The 20,546-nt window shown below is 41.8% G+C and overlaps 1 protein-coding gene across 6 annotated transcripts in view; it reads left to right on the plus strand.

The window, feature by feature from the left end:
• The window catches only part of LOC118122688 (actin-binding LIM protein 3), a 42,972-nt gene that overhangs the window by 7,925 nt on the left and 14,501 nt on the right, over positions 1-20,546 (plus strand). For 4 of the 6 annotated variants that reach the window (XM_047343699.1, XM_047343702.1, XM_047343697.1 and 1 more), the window contains exons 3-13: positions 7,601-7,784; positions 9,389-9,501; positions 10,390-10,516; positions 10,668-10,761; positions 11,216-11,303; positions 16,694-16,752; positions 17,482-17,562; positions 18,112-18,264; positions 18,430-18,462; positions 19,152-19,263; positions 19,538-19,642. In XM_047343699.1, the coding sequence (XP_047199655.1) occupies positions 7,601-7,784; positions 9,389-9,501; positions 10,390-10,516; positions 10,668-10,761; positions 11,216-11,303; positions 16,694-16,752; positions 17,482-17,562; positions 18,112-18,264; positions 18,430-18,462; positions 19,152-19,263; positions 19,538-19,642 (1,149 nt within the window). The remainder of the gene's footprint in view (positions 1-7,600; positions 7,785-9,388; positions 9,502-10,389; positions 10,517-10,667; positions 10,762-11,215; positions 11,304-16,693; positions 16,753-17,481; positions 17,563-18,111; positions 18,265-18,429; positions 18,463-19,151; positions 19,264-19,537; positions 19,643-20,546) is intronic. The other 2 variants (XM_047343701.1, XM_047343700.1) reach the window with 1 other exon arrangement.

A 20,546-nucleotide genomic window follows, 5' to 3' on the forward strand; every position in this document is an offset into this window, starting at 1 on the left:
CTGCTTCCCTTTCTCCTCACACATGATGCTTTCTCTCTATTCAGCTTCCTCTAATCTGTCCCCTGACTCCCATCTTGCTTTTCTTCTCTTTTCTCCCTGTCTCCACTCAGCCTCGTGTCTAACATAATCCTTCCCCTCTTCTCTCCTCTCCCCTTTTTTTTTTTTCACTCGGAAATTGAGCCATGTACATCATCTATGACCTTACAGTGTCTCTTCTGCAAAAGAACCACTTCAGTCACGCCTGGAAAAATAGGACAAACGCTTCAAAACGTCTGATTCGCACCGTGCATCAAAACATTTCACGAGCCATCTTGCAATAAAGTGCTGTGAGTCTATTGTTTTATTCAAAACCTAATTTTTAAGACTGTTTTGGGATCATTTTCTCTCTTAAAGTTAAGTGCACACTAATAAATTTGGATGTATTGTACAACTGATGCTTCACCTTCACCTAAGATAAGATGACTTCGAGGCCTGACCCATTAGGGCCTTAATCGAGGAACATACCTCCACCAAAGCCCAACAGTCCCCTTATGGAACCACATTTAAATTCACTAGATCCCGATATTTATTTGGATATGCACCAAATTTGCACACACTCATAACTATCAGCTTCCTAAACATGTCAGATCCAGATCCGCACCAAAATTGAATGGGTTCTTCCCTGGACCTTGCTCCACCCCTCCACAAACCTTCATGGAAATCGGTTGAGCAGTGTGTGTGTGTGTGTGTGTGTGTGTGTGTGTGTGTGTGTGTGTGTGTGTGTGTTTTATCAGCATTAGCCATACAGGCAGTCACGGATGAACTGGCATTTTCTTCTGAAGAGACTTCAAGGACAAACTGTGCAGCAGCAGCTTCTGCATCAGCTCGGCTGTGGAGCACTTTCCTTTTGTGTGCGTCTTTTCATGAGCATTTGCATCAGTGAGCTGGTGTTCTTCTATGTGCATGTTTGTTTTTCTGTGTCTCTGGAAGCTAAATCAGGAGGATGAGACGGAGACAGCCACCGTGTGTGTGTGTGTGTGTGTGTGTGTGTGTGTGTGTGTGTGTGTGTGTGTGTGTGTGTGTGTGTGTGTGTGTGTGTGTGTCAGGCCTCCAGGAGTTCTTGTTTCAACCATCTATCTTCATTTATATCACTCTTTCTTAAATCTGTTTTTCCTTCGCTTATGTCTTTCTTCACCCCCCCTGACCCTTTGCTTCAGCCGCTGGCAGTGAACAAAAGAATCATTAACTGCTGTCTTTCTGCCAACTGTGTGTGTGTTTACGCCTTTGTGCCCAGGCATCAAGCACTTCCATCAAATAGGCTACAAATCAATCTTAACAGTTGAAAAGTATTTAAATACTTCACTTCCTCCGGTGAACCGCGGCTGAACCTGCACCCTGACGTGCAGCAGGAAGGGACAAGTAGAGAGTCTGGTGGAGCATTAAACTGGTGGAGCAAAAAGTCAAGAAGAGAGAAAAGACTGGAAGGAAGGGGTTAGATTTGTACATCGAGCTTGGGCTGAAAAAATACAAAATATCGCTCTGGGAAATTCCATCGATGATGTGAAAGCTTGCATTGACTGGAAAAAGGTTAGAAAAATATGAATGGCGTTTAAATTATCCTACTAAAAAATCCATGTCTAATGTGCGAAGGCCTTAAATATAAAGAACAAGAAAAGCTCCGTCTTATCTTGGATTTTCCTGATGTGTCTTTCTTTTCTTCTCTGTAAAAGCACCACAGCTCTCTGATTTGTTATCGTTTATCAGATTTATAGACTTTATTACAGACATTTTGAGGGCAGGAGCAGCACAGATGGGACTAATAACATTATCAGTGGCTTCTGTAGACTCCAGTTTCCGACTGAGCAGTTTCTCCGTCCTTAAACTTCATATGTGAATGTGAAGTGGCTTGAACTAATTCCCGGGAAATTTTCTTTGAGGTTTCTTATTCTGTCTGGTGAGAATAATAAGTCGTAGAAGTCGGAGGTCCCCTTCAGTTGCCCTGAGGATCCCTGTGTGGTCACTGCAGCCGTCTCGCTGATGTCTGGCTGAACTGCACAGAAAGACAGCGTGGAGCCTGACTCTCTGAAAGGTCGCACATGGTCATAAAAACAATGTCCACCACCGGATCTACTGTCGACAAGAGGAAATCACCTGTGATTTACATACAGGAGGCTGAATTCACTTTAATACAAGAACATTAAACACATCTTGATAATCGGTAATCACTGTTGATCTTGTTGTGACTGGTTAGACTGTATCTGCTGTGTCTGCACAGGAGCCGTCTGGGTTTCTGCCGTATCAGCAGACAGAGCAGAGACCAAATGTAGAAATTCCTCCGAGTTTGGGACAACAGATGGGGCCAGGGAAGGTCAGGGGGAGGTCACGTGAGGGTGAGAAGGTCACGCTTGAGGTCACAGAAAGTGACAATTCTTTCCTATTTTAACATTAAGCTTAAGACGGTGAGTTCAAGTGGCTGCGGGAAGATTTGTCCCAAGAGGGACCGAGCTGTCATGGGACAGGGAGGAGTAATGGATGTTGGCAGGAGGGCAACTCCTCATTTATATTCTGAGATTCTCTGCGCTGACATTTTCTGCTCCTTCTATTGTAATTACATTGTAAATCCGTGACATGAAATCTTCAGTTTAATGAAATTAATTTAGGGTTGGAGACAAATCTTGTTGACTTTGCATTTAGTGAAGTTCTTGACAGGTCAAATGGTTTTAAGAGCAGTTTTGATCGGATCGTATGACTTCATGTTCTTACATATATTACGGGCAGGTCTATCATTTGTGGAAGTGGATGTGGGAATAACCCCCGACATTTTGGGATAAATCACACTCCATTTACTTCTTGTCCTAAAGAAAAAGCCTCTGTACAGTTCTTGATGAGAACTTTATAAGTTTTAAGTTATTATCAATGTCATATAAATGCACTTGTTAATGGACTACATTTATCTAGAGCTTTACTAGTCCACTCAAAATGCTTTACAGTACAAGTCACATTCACCCGCTCACACAACGCAATTAAAGTGTTTTTTTATTCACACATTGCCGGCACAGTGGTCACGGGCAATTTCGGGGCTCAGTGTCTTGCTCAAGGACACTTCGACATGCTAACTGGGAATCGTACCACCGACCATCTGGTTGGTGGATGACCTGCTGTACCCCCTGAGCCACAGTCGCCCCCTCATCAGACTCTAAAACCATGCTGTTTGAAGCTGCACTCCAGCATGTTAGTATGCTGTCTAATTTATTTAGATTGTGAGAATGCTTACATGCTAAATTAGATAATTAGAACGTCCTTACTTGTGCAGATGTTTAACCCAAAGCTTTGGACTGTTGATGTCCTTACATCCATCATACCATCCATCCACCCATCCTTCCATCCTTCCATCAATGATCACCCATTTATCCTGAGGATCCTGATTGTCTCTATCAAATGTAATAGCCGTCCATTCGTCAGTTGAGACATTTCACTTCAAACCACAAATGTGAACTTCATGGTGGCGCCCAAAAATTAAAGCTTCATCCTCTGTGGACCATGAATTTCATGGCAATCAAACTGAGATATTTTAATCTGGATGAAAGTGATGGATCAAAAGAACAGCTGACATTGACATCCCTAGAGCCAAGCAGCCATCATGGCTAATAAGACTAGACCAACAAAAAAACACCAGTTTTAAGTACAGAAGCTCACCAGGGAGAAGCAAAGTATAGCAAAACTATATTAAAGATTAGCCGACTTTATGGTCTGTATTATTAAAATCCAAACATTGAAAATGACTCAGACGAAAATTAAAGCATGTAAATACCCATACAAGGATCGTAAGGTCTCTAAGGGACAGTTATTTTAAATTTGGCCTGTGAATTTAAGTCCACATATCCCAGAGGTCCCTCTAGAGAGGCTCCCTCTCTTTCCTGTTCTCCTCCACATCTTAATAGTTTCCCACTCAGAGATGAACGTGTGAACGCTATCAGCAGGGTGTGAACGTGTTAGTGTGAGCGTGTTAGTTTGAGACAGAGCCACTTAAAAGGAGTTGGTCAACTGTTTATGGGTTTGCATAGATGATGTCGTCATAGCTGGTTGAAAGACTCACAACTCAGACACTGTTATTTGAATCACACTGTACTCAGTAGAGCGTATACCTCCGTTAAGGCCCCTATCAAACTACATTCAGATCCACTAAACCCAGATTTCTATTCGGATCAAACTCCACACAATTACAGATTTCAGTCCCCTAAATATGCCAGTTTTTTCCACCAAGATCCAGGAATTACTCCATAGGAAATAAGTTATAATGTCAAAAATATATATTTTTTTGGCAATGTTAAAGAAATTGATGAAAAATGTTCCTTGACCAGGTTTTGTGGAAATCTGTTCTGTAGATTTTGTGTAATCCTGCTGACAAACAGCTCAGGCGTGAAAACGTTACCTCCTTTGTGGAGGAAATGAATAGTTGATTTGTTGGATTTTTTTATACCCAAAAGAACATATGATACATGTCAAATATTTATTATACCCCCTCTGTGGACAGCTTTAGTCTCAGACACACTGACAATGATTCAAAGATGCACTTTGAAGATCAGAGCCAGGAGACAAAAAACTAAAATACTGTCGGTATTTCTCATGTTTCAGATTTTGTCGTATGAACTACGATTAATCTTCTTAAAACCAACTAAATTCTGAGAAGATCATTCAACTATAAAATATAAGGATGGACATAAGCATTATGTCTGTGCTGGAAAATCACATCAAAACAACGTCTGATCTGTGTCATACGTGAAAAACTACCAGTTCAATTAAATCGTCCTGTTTGTGTAGTTTTCTGGGTTGAAAACAGAGTAAAATGATGGTTAAGAGAAAACCAGACCGCCACTCAGGCTTACGTCTAAGCATGATACAGGAAACCTTTCTCGTGGATTCATCTGAAGTAGGCTCGACAGCTGCAGCGCTGCCTTCACAGGTCTCTCCAAGAGTCAATCAGACAGTTACTGCTGATTCAGAGCAGCTGCCAGAGTCCTCACAAAGGCCGAGGATGTGATCCAATCACACCAGTTCTCCGACCTTTACACCAGCTCCCTGGGCAGAGATGTTCTCCAGCTAAACTAAAACCTTTCAGTTTGTCGCTACCTTGTATTTATGTAAATGTAGGCCTGTTTATTCATATATTGCACATCACTGTAGCTGTTCTGTACTTTTTAAAACTTCTTTAAAAACTAATTTTGGCTAATTTATTCTTTCAAATCATATTTATGAGTCTTTTTATTTGGTCTTTGCCTTTTATGCCTCATGTAAAGCATTTTGATTTGCCACTCTGTTGAAAGGTGCTGTACAAATTAAGTCACCTGGCCTTGGTTCTCTGCCTGTACTGTTAATCACGTACTGTTTATCATGGGGCTTTTGGCAATGGGGGCATTTGTATATTTATCATTCATCATTACAATGATAAAATGTGCAGTGAGCAGAGGCATCATGTTAATATGGGATGTCGGCGTGCATGGGTACAGCAGCTCTTACTGTAGCTCTCCAGTGTGGTGCCTTATTGTTGTGTTTCCTACAATATCTATGCTATGAAACTACATTTATCTGTGCTGCTGTTTTAGCTTTGCACAATATTCCAGTCTAAGTGCAATAACCGTGTTCACTCTGGTGAAGTGACATCAACACCTTTGCACTCTAGCATATATCTTAGTGTTATATATATATTTTACATTATTTATTGTATTTTCTATTGCTAGATAGCACCTGTGTTTTTGTTCAGTTGTCGTATAGGACCTGTGTGTGTGTTTGTCTATTTTTTACTTCCAAATGCACCATCAGGAGCAGGCTTTCTAATATCCACGTAAAATTACAAGAAGATTCCATGGTTCAGATTATTCATGTTTGCATCCTTGCCTATACCACAGGAGCTTTGAATAGAAATTATGGCTCCTATAGATAAATAAATTAGGCATTTCCACTGCTTGTCTTCTTCTACAGTATCTCACGCTCTCTTTGTGTGTGTGTGTGTGTGTGTCTGAGACACTTAACACACACACTCGGATCAGATCCATTCACTCCACTGGGTTTAGAGCCATTAGCTTAATTAGGGGCCAGACATTCGGTTCATTGTCAGATATCTTGATCCGTTGGCTGCCTTTCAGACGTCTAACCCACAGCACACACACACACACACACACACACACATAGGTTGTATCATGGTACCACTCTGCAGTTTATACCTGCACTGACTGGGCCTGTGCACCGCAGATCACATCCCAGTGCCAGTTATGTTTTGACTGGTGTGGAGCTGAGTGGGTAAAACATGGCACCGACAGCGTCAGTGATTCAATTAATTTCTGGGACTTAACGTGATAGAAATCGTTGCAGTGGTGGCATCATAAGAGGATTTCCCCTTAGTTGTGTTCACCACATGTCGCACGCTGTGGCACATTTTGGAAAACGCGACTGATGGGAGGTAAGAGGAAGCTCCTGCCACCCTGACAGCTGAAGCAAATCATCGCTCATCTCCTTTTAAAGTGCCTATAACCACCCAGCTCAGCAGAGGCCCCCTCACCCTCAGCTCAGCTGGGGCAGAAGCAATCATTTGCCTGAGAGACTTTGAATCTGCAAAATAAAAGCCATCCATCATGCGCTCAGTATATACAGTGTAGTTAACACAGTGTATGCATCCGTGTGCACTCAGGACTCAGGAGTCTCTTCACCTGGACATGTATCAAACAACAGCCTCCATAGACACACATTAAATTGCATAGTGTGTGTAAACATGCTCAGAAAAAACAGCTGTAATCTATAATCCATATAATACTGTATATGTATATATATTTGTATGCATGGGAACCATAACATAATGTATAAATTAACAGATTAGATGGTTACTGGTCTAATCCCCAAAATCAGATTATAGTATTAACCCTTTCGAGGTCAGACGGGACAACAGATTGCGCTCTCCACAACCCCACAACCCCACCCCTTCCACACACACACACACACACACACGCACACACACGCACACACATGCACGCACGCACACACACACTAACCATGTTTTCTACCTATCCTCAATCCAGAAGGTGAAACCTCATGTTAAGTGGATTAATACTGGTGCTTGTGAGAGGACAGCAGACTGACAACTCAAGTTTCGCAATATATAGCAGAGACTTGAGTTGTAATCATATATATTAGTCAGGAGTGTTTCAGAGGACTTTGGGGGCCCCAGACAAAAGGGCCCCTCAAGTTTACCGGCCCACCCAAGAAACACCTGATACATGATAGTCTTCAACCAAACCTCTAAAATTACAAAGCTTTTTTGCAGAAAGATATATTTGCACAAGGTCTGGAAAGGGGGTTTCTGACCATGGTTGTCCCAAGTAGTCGATCATAGAATTTAAAGGGAATTCTCACGGAACTGTTGGGGCTCTGGATCAGCTGGGGCCCCAGTCAATTTCTTCCTTTCTTGACTACCCCTTTGCCACAGACTGTCAAGGTTTGTGGTAATCATATGTCTCTATTTTGTGCTTGCCACACAGTGACTATATTCTTTTAACTCTCATCATTTAATCTTCCTAGTTCTAAACAATGACATGAACCAACTCATATGTCTTTCTCTCCTTCCCTCCAGTGTGCAGCTGTGACTTGGTGCACTCAGGTTTCTTCCACCACTCCGGAGAGTACATCTGCACCGAGGACTACCAGCGGCTCTACGGGACCCAGTGTGACAGCTGTGACCAGTACATCACTGGAGAGGTGGTGTCTGCTCTGGGGAGGACGTACCACCCACACTGCTTCGTCTGCAGCGTCTGCAGGTGAGGGATAAGTGTCTGAGTGTGTAGCTGCAACAATTTCAGACTTAAAAAGTCATGAAATAAAAGGGTGGACAAGTCAATTTGGCAGTTCATCACAAACTTACATAAGTGTCCAACCGAACCCATAATGTCATCTTGTAAATTTAAATTTTAAAGATAAATTGGTGAGGGCAATTATGATATTTCTTTCACCACACAGATAACATTTTACCACCATTTAGGTCAATGAAATGTCTGCAGGGATCCAAACAGTTTTCCATCTCTAACTTGTGACCATAAAAACAACAGCAGCATTTGAGATTCTTGTAGAATAACACATATTGTGGATTACAGACTTTGAAAGTCTGTTCACACACAGCACAGGTGGCTCTTTACAATTGAAACTAAATGATGCACGAGTGCTGTCGGCCACAAAATCCCTCTGTCAGTCAATGGAAGTTTATTGAATCTATGCTTTTAGCGGGTTTATCACAGTGTTTTACTGATATTAAAAACTGAAGGATGGGGAGAAACAGGCAGCAAGTCAAGTCATTTGTTCAGGCCCAGACACCTACTTTAATTACACAGGAAAATACAGTGCTTTATATTGGAAACTTAATTCAGTCTTAACTTAATCAATATACCACTTAAACATCTCGGGGGCTGGTAGGAGACAGATTAAAAAAGAGGAGTAATCAAAAATGAAGCAGCCTTCCTCAGTCTTGTTGCCCTGGATTCTACCCATAATTCAACTTGCCTCTTTCAAACTCCACATCCTCAGACCACCAGTGTTAACTACATGAAGCATTTCCTGCTGAAAATGCAGTGTTAATGTAGAGCTGCTGAAATGCTTTCCTGAATCAAGCTCAAATGCATGTGATGATGTCACCAGGTCCTACTCTCGAAGCACCCGTTATAAAATCCAGGAATTACAGAAAAAGCTGAATATTGACGGTTGGAAAACATTAGTGATTGCAGACATGTGCTGAACGAGGGACCGAAACCCCAAAATTGATACCGAAAAACATACGGAAGAAGAAAGATAATAAAGAAACTGTAACTGCTGTGTCTGTATTCACACTAATTAAAATAAAGTAGTCGTTGCCCATTTAGTTACTCATACTGGTAAATGTCTCTGGACCAGGAAGAAGAGATTTAACAATATTTTTTATTGACACACTTAATATGGAAGATATACTTCTCTACTGTTGGCAGCTCCCTCTTTAATCATCATATATCACATAAATCTATATTGGCTTCAGTTCAGTTGACTGCAGCTGACTTGATAAACGTGATTTGTATAAGTCTGTGAAGTCAATCTGTAAACGGCTAACGATCGCTCCGTGTTTTAGATGTAAAGATCATTAGGTTTTCATTTGCTGAGTTTTTGGACAGAGATCCCCTGTGTGTGCCCACTCCTATGATATCAACACACTCCACTGAGATTGCAAATTAGGCTCATGCATCTCGAAAAAATGGCGGAGTCAGCACGGTGCAATAAAAATGTGTCCCACAAATGACTTATTGGCTGCATGATAGAGATTTTGGTCAACTGACCCTTTTAACTTGAATTTCTGCACGGCCGTATCTGCATGACCACGCTGAAATGTGCTCTTTGTTCTCAGGAGCCCGTTCCCAATTGGCGACAGGGTGACCTTCTGCGGGAAGAAGTGTGTGTGTCAGCAGTGCTCGCACTCTCTGAGCAGCGACAAGCCCGTCAAGGTCCACGGGCCCAGCTGTAAGAAAACAAACACCCCATCACTGCATGCCTCACAAACATATGCAAAAATGGATTATAAATGAATATACTTAAAGGGACAGCCCACCCAGAAATGAATATTCACTCCTCACCACTGTGCCGATGGAGGGGGGGGGGTGAAGTGTTTGAGTCCACAAAACACTTCTGGAGTTTCAGGGGTAAACAGTGTTGCAGCCAAATCCAATACAATTGAAGTAAATGGTGATCGATTCTTCAAACGGGAAAAAAAACAATGGAAAAAAACATAAAATGCCTCCAAACTGCTCCTGTGATGTCATCCAAGTGTCCACAAGCTCCGACATTCGAATTCAACTCGAAACAGCATCATTTACACCATGTTTTTAGCCTAAATGTCCTCTGATATCCTCCTTTTTATACATTTAGGCTAAGATGAAACAAAAAAAATATTCCTTGATTCTTCTTCATCTGACTTACCCAATAATTAATAACCGATGCAGATATTGAAATGACTCACTTCTTTTTGATTCATCTGGCACATATTGATCTGTGCTGTTCCCCCACGGGCGAAACACAACAAAAGACTTGTGCCATCCACCTGCTGAACTTTGCAAAAACACACCCACACAAACACACACGTATACACACACACCCAGGAGGTGGCCTCCTGCTCCAGGTATTTGTGTGGCCTGGTTCTGTTAGCTCCATCTGGTGAAGACAGTGTGACCATAATGTCAGGAGAGAGGGATTAGGAAGAGAGGAAAAGGAGAATTGATGAGAGGAAAACACACAGGAAGGACGATGAATGAACATTTGTGGAAGCTGCTCCTCTCTCTCTTGTTTGTTTTCTCATAGCTGCATTTCTGTTTCTCCTCTCCTCTCCACACCTAACCTCTCCCTTTCGTCCAGACTGCGCCGGCTGTGGCGAGGAGATCAGACAGGGTCAGTCTCTGCTGGCTCTGGAGAGACAGTGGCACGTCAGTTGCTTTAAATGCCGGACATGTGGCTGTGCGCTCACTGGAGAGTACATCAGCAAGTAGGTGGCTTGATCCCCCATCTGTACAGTCTGTGTACAGGTGTTTCCACATGTCCACGTCCTCTGTTTGCATCCCAAAACAAACAAAAGTGGAACAAAGGCAGGAAGTCAGGGGGGAACATTTAACCTGAGAACTGTTTTCTCCGTGTAGGGATGGGATTCCTTACTGCGAGGCTGATTACCACTCACAGTTTGGGATCAGGTGCGAGGGCTGTAACAGGTACATCAGCGGCAGAGTGCTGGAGGTGAGTGTGTTTGTGCATACACTTTATGTACAAGTGTGTGTGTGACAGATGGGAGCATGAGGAAGAATGACTGACTTTTTATATTTGTGTGAAAGATTGTGTGTGTGTGTGTGTGTGTGTGTGTGTGTGTGTGTGTGTGTGTGTGTGTGTGTGTGTGTGTGTGTGTGTGTCCATAAAAAGCTACAGAAAACACAGCTGCCCCTCTTCAAATGACTCAAGTGTTGACTGGTGACGAGGCAGCTTTGGAAAACCAGCATGGCAACACTTCCATCTCCCCTCGTCTATTCATTCCATCATTTTCCATTCCTTATCGCCTCTCCCCACATTCTTCACTCCTCATTGTTTTCCTCCATGTCTTATCGCCACTCGGTTCCCACTCCCTCATTTGTGTCACCTGCTTTTGCTTCTCTCTGGCTTATTTATTTCTTCTTTCCTCCCCCTCTCTCTCCTCCAGGCTGGAGGGAAGCACTACCACCCCAGCTGTGCCAGGTGTGCGCGCTGTCACATGATGTTCTTGGAAGGAGAGGAAATGTACCTCACAGGTGAAATGAAACACTATGTGTAAAAGTGATAGGATGTGTTATTAGTTTTTCTGAATAAATATCTGTGCCCATACAAAAGTGCTTCTGCATCTCTACAGCCAACGGGCATAAAAATAGAATTGTAGCATCTATTGAATTAGCTGTTCCCTGCAAGTACCCAGATGGCCTGAGTGTGTGTGTGTGTGTGTGTGTGTGTGTGTGTGTGTGTGTGTGTGTGTGTGTGTGTGTGTGTGTGTGTGTGTGTGTGTGTGTGTGTGTGTGTGTGTGTGTGTGTGGGACCCAAAGAAAAGGCAAGTCAGACAGAAGTAGGATACAGCCACCTGATAAATGGCTGCTTTTAACAAAGTACCATTATGTAGGTTATTGATCGCACATATAACACTCGTTACTACATTTAGCGACAAAGACACACGTAACACACCACAGACACACACACACACACACACACACACACACACCTTCCCCCAGCCGATGTTTTCTTGAGACACACAAAGGTTGAAGTCAATTACCTCTCGAGCTTGGCCTCGGCTGCTGTGTCCATTATTTTTGCGCCGCCGCTGACAGAATTAATCTGAACGAATGGCCGACTGCCAGAGGTTTAAATTGTTTTCTCTTTTACAAATTAGATTCAAGTAATTAAAGTTAATAAGCTCACTCATGGATTCAAACGCCGGCCGATGTGAGGACACTGCTGAAGCTGCAGGACAAACTTGCGTTCTTATAGATTTTGATTTTGAATCACCCAAGCAAGTGATCATCATGTTCATCGTTATCGACTCTGTATGGTGGCCCTCAAGTGCAAAACACAACAACAACAATCAATAGCAGGCCCCTACTTTTCTGTTACAAGTTGATGCCGTTGTGTTTTCCTACTTTCCATTGCGTTTTGTGATTTAATATTTTTATTTGCATTTCAGGGCCACCTTCATTTTGTGAGAGGAATTTGGTTTCGGAGGAAATGTACTATGATTAAATGGTATTACTGAATCCAATAACGTAATGTGATGGGTAGTAAGATTGGGCGGATGGATGGTGCACAGACATGAAACTCCTATTATTACATCCTGTCTCATACCAAAGTTAAGCACTGAATTTATATTATTTACCCATCATCTTAACTTTACATTTAAATGTATATTTTCGGTAGAACCCATAAACTGTATATAAAGTTGGACAGCGTGACAGCTCCCCAAAAGTGAGGCCAAAGAGATTTAATTGCCCCCTGGTGGCTGGCTACAATAGGGTCATAAATCCTGCCTCCTCCGTGTTAGCAGATGGGACATGGCCCAAACTAAAAATGACAAAATTCCTTCAAAGTTTGGTTTTAATTGGTTATTTGATGATATGAAAACAGGATGTTACATCATGATTGACAGCTGGGACTGACTTATGATTGGTTGACTGTGTGTATCGGCAGGACCTCGCTACCTTCAACCCTTCATCCCCATTGCTACTCTTGCTCCAAAGGTGCAAGATGGCAGCGTTGGTATCCGGCATTACTTCCTCAACGGAATACTTTGAATGCAAATTAGAACATATGAAACACAAGATCATACCTTAGGAGATATGGTAGTGTAGATAGACCTCAACTGAAAGTATAAGCTGTATATTCCTTTAAAACAAAGGTAAAACTGAAGAAGAAATCCATAAATTTACCACTAAAGAATTGACAGTACCAGAAACTTTAGGTGTAAAAATGCATTTTGTTTAACACAGATAACTTGTCCTGACTGAGCTGAATTCAGGTTCAATGTGGAGCTACTGTACCGTTGTGTGTAATTGACACACACATCCTCCCACAGTCACCACACAGGTCGACACCTCCTGATTCACTTCATTGACATTCTGCTGCTGTGCTCACGGCCACCACATTTGCATATTGTACTTGAAGGTCTTTGTATGTGTACACGCTTGTGTATGCGTTTCTAATCTACGCCTGTAAATACATGCAAGCGTCATTGTCTGTGTATTTGCTGGGATGCATGTTTTCGCATTTGTGTGTCTGCTTATGAATGAAGGTGTGTGTGTGTGTGTGTGTGTGTGTGTGTGCTGAGCTCCAGTGAGTTGCCCCAAGGTTACATTCCCTCCTTTTGATGACTTCAGACATGTAGGAGGGCTAAGCAATCACCCTCGTGAGACACACTCAATTACGGCTCACACGCACACACATACACACATGTACACAAACGACGCACGCACACACACTCTTGCAATCAATCTCATGATGCATGTCTGGAATACGAAGTGGCGTGCATGTGTGTGCATGTGTCGGTGACGTGAGCGGGAAACTGTTTTATGAACCGTTCATGGACGCTTCATCTCAATATCTGTTCTTAAGATGAGCAGATCAATGAAAACGTATGTCTGGAAAGTCTGATAACTTCAGTGTGGAGGTAGTTCATCTCCAGATCACTCATTTCAAATCTGTCATTTCTGTGGGCTAAGGTAATCAGCCGCTCTCGGGGGCCCTCTCCACTCAATATATAACTGGCTTTCGTGCTAATGTGCCATGCTAGATATCAATACAGGAAATAGAATCCACAACCAGATGAACACACACCAGGTTCACCACTGCCTCCTCCTTTGCATTAACGTAATTTGATTGGCTTGAGTGTTTGTTTAAACACCATTTGATTGGCTGGTGCCTCTGCTGTCACATGCGTACATGAGTCCTATGTCAGGACTGCAACTTAGATTGTATGCTTTTTTTTGTATTAATCTCCTGTATCTCTTTTTTGCCCAGTACAAGTTACCAGAGCCCAAACTGAAAATCATTAAAAGAAATGAGTCTAGCAAATAAGCAAATATTTATTTTTCTTAAGACATAATTCATGAGGCTCGTTAAGTCTATTCACTCTTGTGTTTATGTAATGTTTTTTTAGATTGACTAATAGTTTAATTAACTGCTGATTTCAGGCATTTTCAGATTTACAAAATGTCTGTTTCATTATTCAGAAGAGCTTTTATTTGGCACTTAATTTTAATTTTTGTTTAATTTACTGGGCTGAAAAACTCTCTGTCAGGTTGCATTTCTGTCTAATTGCCAAATAGGGTTTTTGTTTTGGTTTGAATCAAATCTCCAAGTAGAAGCAGCATTGCACTGCATTTATACATTCTTCAATGACTCACTCAACTTGACCTCGGCTCTTACACCCAATACTGAATTTAAAAATCAACAGACTCACTATATCTGAAATGTAAGAATTAAATTGACATTTCTGGTGTTTCACTTGGCAGCATAATTCTGCAAAGACGCCTGAGGCCATTTAAATATCTGCCTCTTTATAACATTAGAATTTCAAATAGCACGAGCACTAATTTCAAAAATTGCTTCGTGTAGATTTACACTGGCGGCCTTCATCCCCTCTTTTGAATATCGATGGTCAAGATAAGGCGTCCGGTTTGAGCAATCCATTAACCCCAGTTTGCACAAAGTGAAGACAAGGAGAAAAAATGAAAGTCTGCTCAGGCTTCTCTCCACAAACAAACTGTTGTTCCTCTGCATGTGCGACTTAAGTGAGATTTAAGTTTTATCACAACTAATCACAGCTCTGTGTTTTCCAACTGAATCCTTGGTTGCTGCACAATTTAGATTCTCCTCAGCCAGGAGATACCGGATCCCAAGTCCAAGGCCGTACATCTGTTCAGCAGCGGAGTGCAGCAGCGTGGGTGGGACGGGGGTGCACTGAATCACCACGCATGGTTTCTGTCCACAGTATCGATTTTGTGTGTGGGAGTGTGTGAGAGAGAGAGTGTGGTTGTTGGGTGGTGCGTGTCCTGCTTCCTTTTGCCTCTGTGCTCGTTTGCTTATGTAGTTTGTGCGTGTGCGTGCGTGTGGGTGTGTGTGTTTGTTTGTTTTTGTGCAGGTCAGATATATGATGTTGATAGTGGTTGTATATTAGAGTTGTGATCAGCTAACTGAGTCCAGCAGTGCCCTGAGGCCGGAGAAAATGATACAGAGTCAGCGTGTGTGTGTGTGTGTGTGTGTGTGTGTGTGTGTGTGTGTGTGTGTGTGTGTGTGTGTGTGTGTGTGTGTGTGTGTGTGTGTGTGTGTGTGTGTGTGTGTGTGTGTGAGTGTTGCTGTCATTATCACTATCACATCCACAACAAACATCCTGACATTAGTGCTTTATTGTCATGAATATGATCTACTGTAATAACCGTCATTCATCCCCTCTCCTCTTCTGCTTTATCGAGTACTTAGCTCCTTCCATCCTTCTTTCATTTCCTTTGCTTTGTTCTTTTTCTCTGTTCCTCCTCGTCTTTCTCTCCTCTCAGGACGACTTCTCCTTCATTTATCTTTTGGTCTCTTGCTCTTGTTCTCATTCAGTTCACTTCAAGTCAGTGAAATTCAGAAATCCTTTTCTGCGGTCACTGTTAAAGTGCATTGTTGCTAAAGCATTGGTTCGGTTTTTCAGATGTTTGTGCACAGACTGTGGTAAAGATGTGCAAAATAGATCTGTAAGATTGTACTTTAGAGCCCGACCAATATGGATCATAAACTTTATGACAAATAGCTATCAATAACAACAAAAAACTAATAAACCCAATATAATGATACAAACATAACATAATATAACAAACATAATTTTTGAAACATAAATATAAATGTACATATTTTCTGCATTATTTTACAGCAGAATAAAAGTTTTCGTATAAATGAATATTTCATATGACGCTGACATCTGTGAAAATACAATTTCCTTGAATTTAATGGATTGATTTTAATTAAGAATATTGATATTTTCTCAGAAAATTGTACACGAATGCACATCTTTTCTGCATTGTTTATTCTGTACCTTTATTCTCATACCTTTTTGTCCTCCCTGTCTCTTTGTCTCTCTAAGTCATGATGACCCATGATCTGGAGCAGATTTTTCATTTGAGTCATTATTATTATCATTTGGCATAAAAAGAGGAAGAAGTCATTAGTTCTCTTGGCACTGGATGAAAAGTTTGGGGATCATAAAAGTCAGTTGGATTTATTCTTCAGTGACCGTGAGTGTCTGAACAAAATGTCATGGCAATGTATCCAATAGTTGCTGGAGACATTTCAGTGTCGACTTTAATGCTGGACTCACCGATATTAACCTAAGCAGAGCCACGCTGCAGCTAAATATTCCTCCTTTTTTGTTTATGTGTGGGGAGACCAGGAGACTTTGTTCCTCTGTTCTCAGACCAGACAAACCTCCTCCACAGAGCTTCAGCTGTGTGTGTGTGTTTGTGTGTGTGAGTGGTGTTGATTGATGATGATGCACTGGAGAAAGGCCATTTTACTCTCCTAGGATCACATGAAACTGTATGGCTGCAGCCCACATACACAAAACAAATTTAACTGAGCTAAACTTGTGTATTTGTGTGTGTGTGTGTGTGTGTGTGTGTGTGTGCAGGTTCAGAGGTTTGGCACCCCATGTGTAAAGAAGCAGCTCGGCTGGAGAGAAAACTGAGGGTGAGCGATACTCAAAATACCTGCAGCCTCCTGCTCCCTCTCTCTGTTTCCTTCCTGTGTGATTCTCCTCTTCTCTCTCTCTGCCTCATATTTATCATCCTCGTTTTACAACCTACACCACATTGTTCTTTATAAGAAACTAATTCCCAATAAATGTAGTAATGTTTTAAAAAATGTGTTTTCTATGAAGTGCTTTCGAGTTTAACAAAACCTTTCAATTTCTATCAAAAAAGGATTTTATTTGATTCCCTGACATTAAAATGCATGTGGGTTAAAAAAATGTACGCTCTTTGCTTTCATTATCAAAAGTGTTCACCTCAACTAATGCAAAACCTTATCTGAAGCCAGTTTGAGTTATCGAAATACCTGGAGAAGCATGTATAAGTCATAATTATAATTAAAGCAAGTTGTGTTAGTCTTTTATTTTTATTTAACACACGCATACTAGTAGAAGTGGTTTAACACCATAAATTCACAAGTCAACAGAACTTTCTGACTTTTTAATGAACAAAAACTAAATTGTATTAGTTTTCAGGCCTCAATCACATGTAATTTTATTTAATTAATACAGTGTAATATGTATAGATATGTGTAACATTGTGGATAATGATATTATTACCATTATCATTTCTGTACCTTTTAATTACATGTTGTAAATTTACCTGTTGTGTCTAATCTAACTTTACTTCGACCTCAGGCTCGTTTTGACTCTTGTTTTTGCTCCGGTAGCTGAGACGCACGTCTGAGACGGCCTCCATTTCTCCTACGGCCTCCTCCCCTCTGCTCGGATCTCCTCACCGCCTTATCTGCGTGAGTAACTGCAGCTGTGGTGATAAAAAAAATAAATAATACAAATTTATTTATACAGCACTTTTTCAAAAACAAGTGATGCCCTCCGCTGTCACTGTCAGGGCCGTCAGTCACATATGACCGACGGAGACAGACGCTCGGAGTCCCTGGAAGTTCCATCTGTCTCTGAATAGACTTTCTTGATTGTCTGTCACTTCACACTGAGGTGTTTACTGCACTTTAAAGCCGATGAAATGTTTTTTCATTGTGTACGACTTAAAGTAGATTGGTCTTGAATTGTATTTTCTAATTCTATACATCTGTACGCCTGCCTCTGTGTGATTCTTCATTCTTTTATTGTTCTTTCTGAATTGCTATTTATGTCCACTTTACTATTTATGACTCAGTTTCCATTTACTGCCTCTCTCTCTCTCTCTCTCTCTCTCTCTCTCTCTCTCTCTCTCTCTCTCTCTCTCTCTCACTCACACACACACACACACACACACACACACACACACACACACACACACACACACACACACACACACACACACACACACACACACACAGTCAAAAGCTGACAGTGATGTTGTGGACTATAAGCAGCTGGCGGCTCTGCCCAGGGTCAAAGCCATGTATGACATCCAGCGGCCTGACATCATCCCTTATCAGTCCGACCAGACACACCTCTCTGACGACACTCTGGAGCGATATAGCTGTGGACACACACACACACACACACAGACACACACACACACACACACACACACACACACACACACACACACACACACACACACACACACACACACACACACACACATAACCTCACAATCAATACTGAAGTTGAGCATAACTCTCACCTACTCTTTTATTCTCCCTCTGATCCAGTCATTGGGCTCCTTGTCACCATACTCTCATGTAAGTATTCCTCCCAGTAGTTTTACTGCTTTGACTAATGACTCAGGTATATTTTACATGAATTAGAGCAGAAGGTAAATGTAGCTGCATGGAAAACATGGGACATGTCACATGTCACACAAAGAGCAGGTAAGGGTGTTGGTGTATCCTGGGAACGTGGGACTTCCAGATCAGTAATGTAACATGAAATTCTACAGTGAATCGATTATTTAATTGTTTGATTGATTTTACAGTTCTCTTCATTTACAAACAGAGACATTTATATAACCAAATGTATAGAACTGAAGAAAATAAGATGAATATTTCTGTGAAATACTCATGTCGGACAATTTTATTAGCCTATACATTTAGAAGGAATTGTGTGAATTGACTTTCTTTGTCAATGTCATTACAAAAATATAAAGTTTAACTTTTTTTAAATATAGTTTCGACTTTGTTCTTAATCAGTATTGCATGTTGAGATGACATCTGTGTAATTTAAGTGTTTAATGACATCTGTGCGGTCTGGTCGCAGTTAGGGAAATAAAAATTCTTCATCACGTTTTTTCGTTATCAAAAACTATACTGCATAATGCTGCTCTCAAAGAGATTACAGTTGTGTTTTTAATGGAGCTTTGTGTAGTTTAATTAACTCCATTGAGTAAATGGAAATACCCTGAGATGGCGTCGCTCTCTCCCTCTCTCTCCAGGATGTTTTGGACGGCGTGGACTTGAGAACGAGGCGTTCCTCTAGCTCTGCCTTCACTGACTCTCCTGCACACAGTCGCCAAGGAGGGTCCCCTCTGCATTATTATCTCCCCGGTAATGCGCCCACTCAACCGAAGATGCACACTTACACGTACATGAATAGAAAATATGAGGCCTGGCAAGAAGCACTCGCTCTACAAGGCTCAGCAGGGAGTTATGTCCATGTTTGGAGTCCCAGAACACTCAAACATGCATGCTCACGTATATATATGTACGTATTTCACCAGCTTACGAGTCGGTCTGTCTGTCGTTTCTGTTTGGGGGACGTGGGCCATTCTGTGCCTCATGCTTTGGTTTCTCTCACTGTGATTGGCTGCGATGACGGCAGGCAGTGAGAGTGGCAGGAGTTCACCATATTACTCTCAGCCAGAGCCCAGGTGTGCCACCCCCACCACCACCACCCTCCAAGCCCCCAAGCATTTCCATGTGCCAGGTAGGCCGTCATCCGTCACGCTGGTACTAACCTGAGTTTCCCCATTTAACAGCGAAACGAAACCCACCCTCCGAATACTTATATATACTTATATCATCCAAATCCTTTGTATTGCTATAATTTGACTTCCTGCCTAACCAAGAGCTGATCCCAGATCCACACTTGCTTCTCAAACCAAATAACCACAGAGAACCTGACCTGTTTGTCATTAATTGCAAGAAAAATAACCGACTAATAAGTTCATCGTCATTTTTCGTATTTAAAAATTTGTTGTTGGTTCCAGGTTATTAAATATGACGGTTTTCTGCTTCTCCTCGTATTATATCATTACAATTTGAATATCTTTTACTTTTTAAACTGAATATATATGTGGTATGTTACCTGTGAGATTCATATCAGCCTGATTGTGATAGATCTAAGGTTTTTGACTTATTTTAATGAGGTCTGAACATCTATAAAGTAGTTATCCTCTCTTCCTGAGTCTCTTCCTGGAGCTTTTGTAACATATGAGCTTTAATCTAATATCTAATTCTGTTTCGTGTTAACGTCCCAACAACCTTCCACCTCATCAGGTCGACGCTCCTCCGCTCCCTGAACGTTTCGCTCTGTCTCTGTTGCCTTCGCTTTACGTTTGCTTTCCCTCCTCATCATTCCTTCCTCCGGCCCTCGCTCCATTTCTCACTGCATGTTCCCTTCTTCCTCCTGACTGTTTTTTTTTCTTTCCAAGGCTGTTAATCCTTGCCAGCCCTGCGACAGCACTCCCCTAACGTTTTTACAACGAGGAACAGAATGTATTTGGTGGAGGCTTTTATCCAGAGTGCCTCACGGTATCATGAGTGTGTTCAAATTTAGCGTGGTCGGCCCGCTGGGAGTCAAACCTCCAACGCTGGGAGGATTGGTGGCA

Source organism: Hippoglossus stenolepis, chromosome 15 (assembly GCF_022539355.2).
Source record: "Hippoglossus stenolepis isolate QCI-W04-F060 chromosome 15, HSTE1.2, whole genome shotgun sequence".
NCBI classification, from domain to species: Eukaryota; Metazoa; Chordata; class Actinopteri; order Pleuronectiformes; family Pleuronectidae; genus Hippoglossus; species Hippoglossus stenolepis.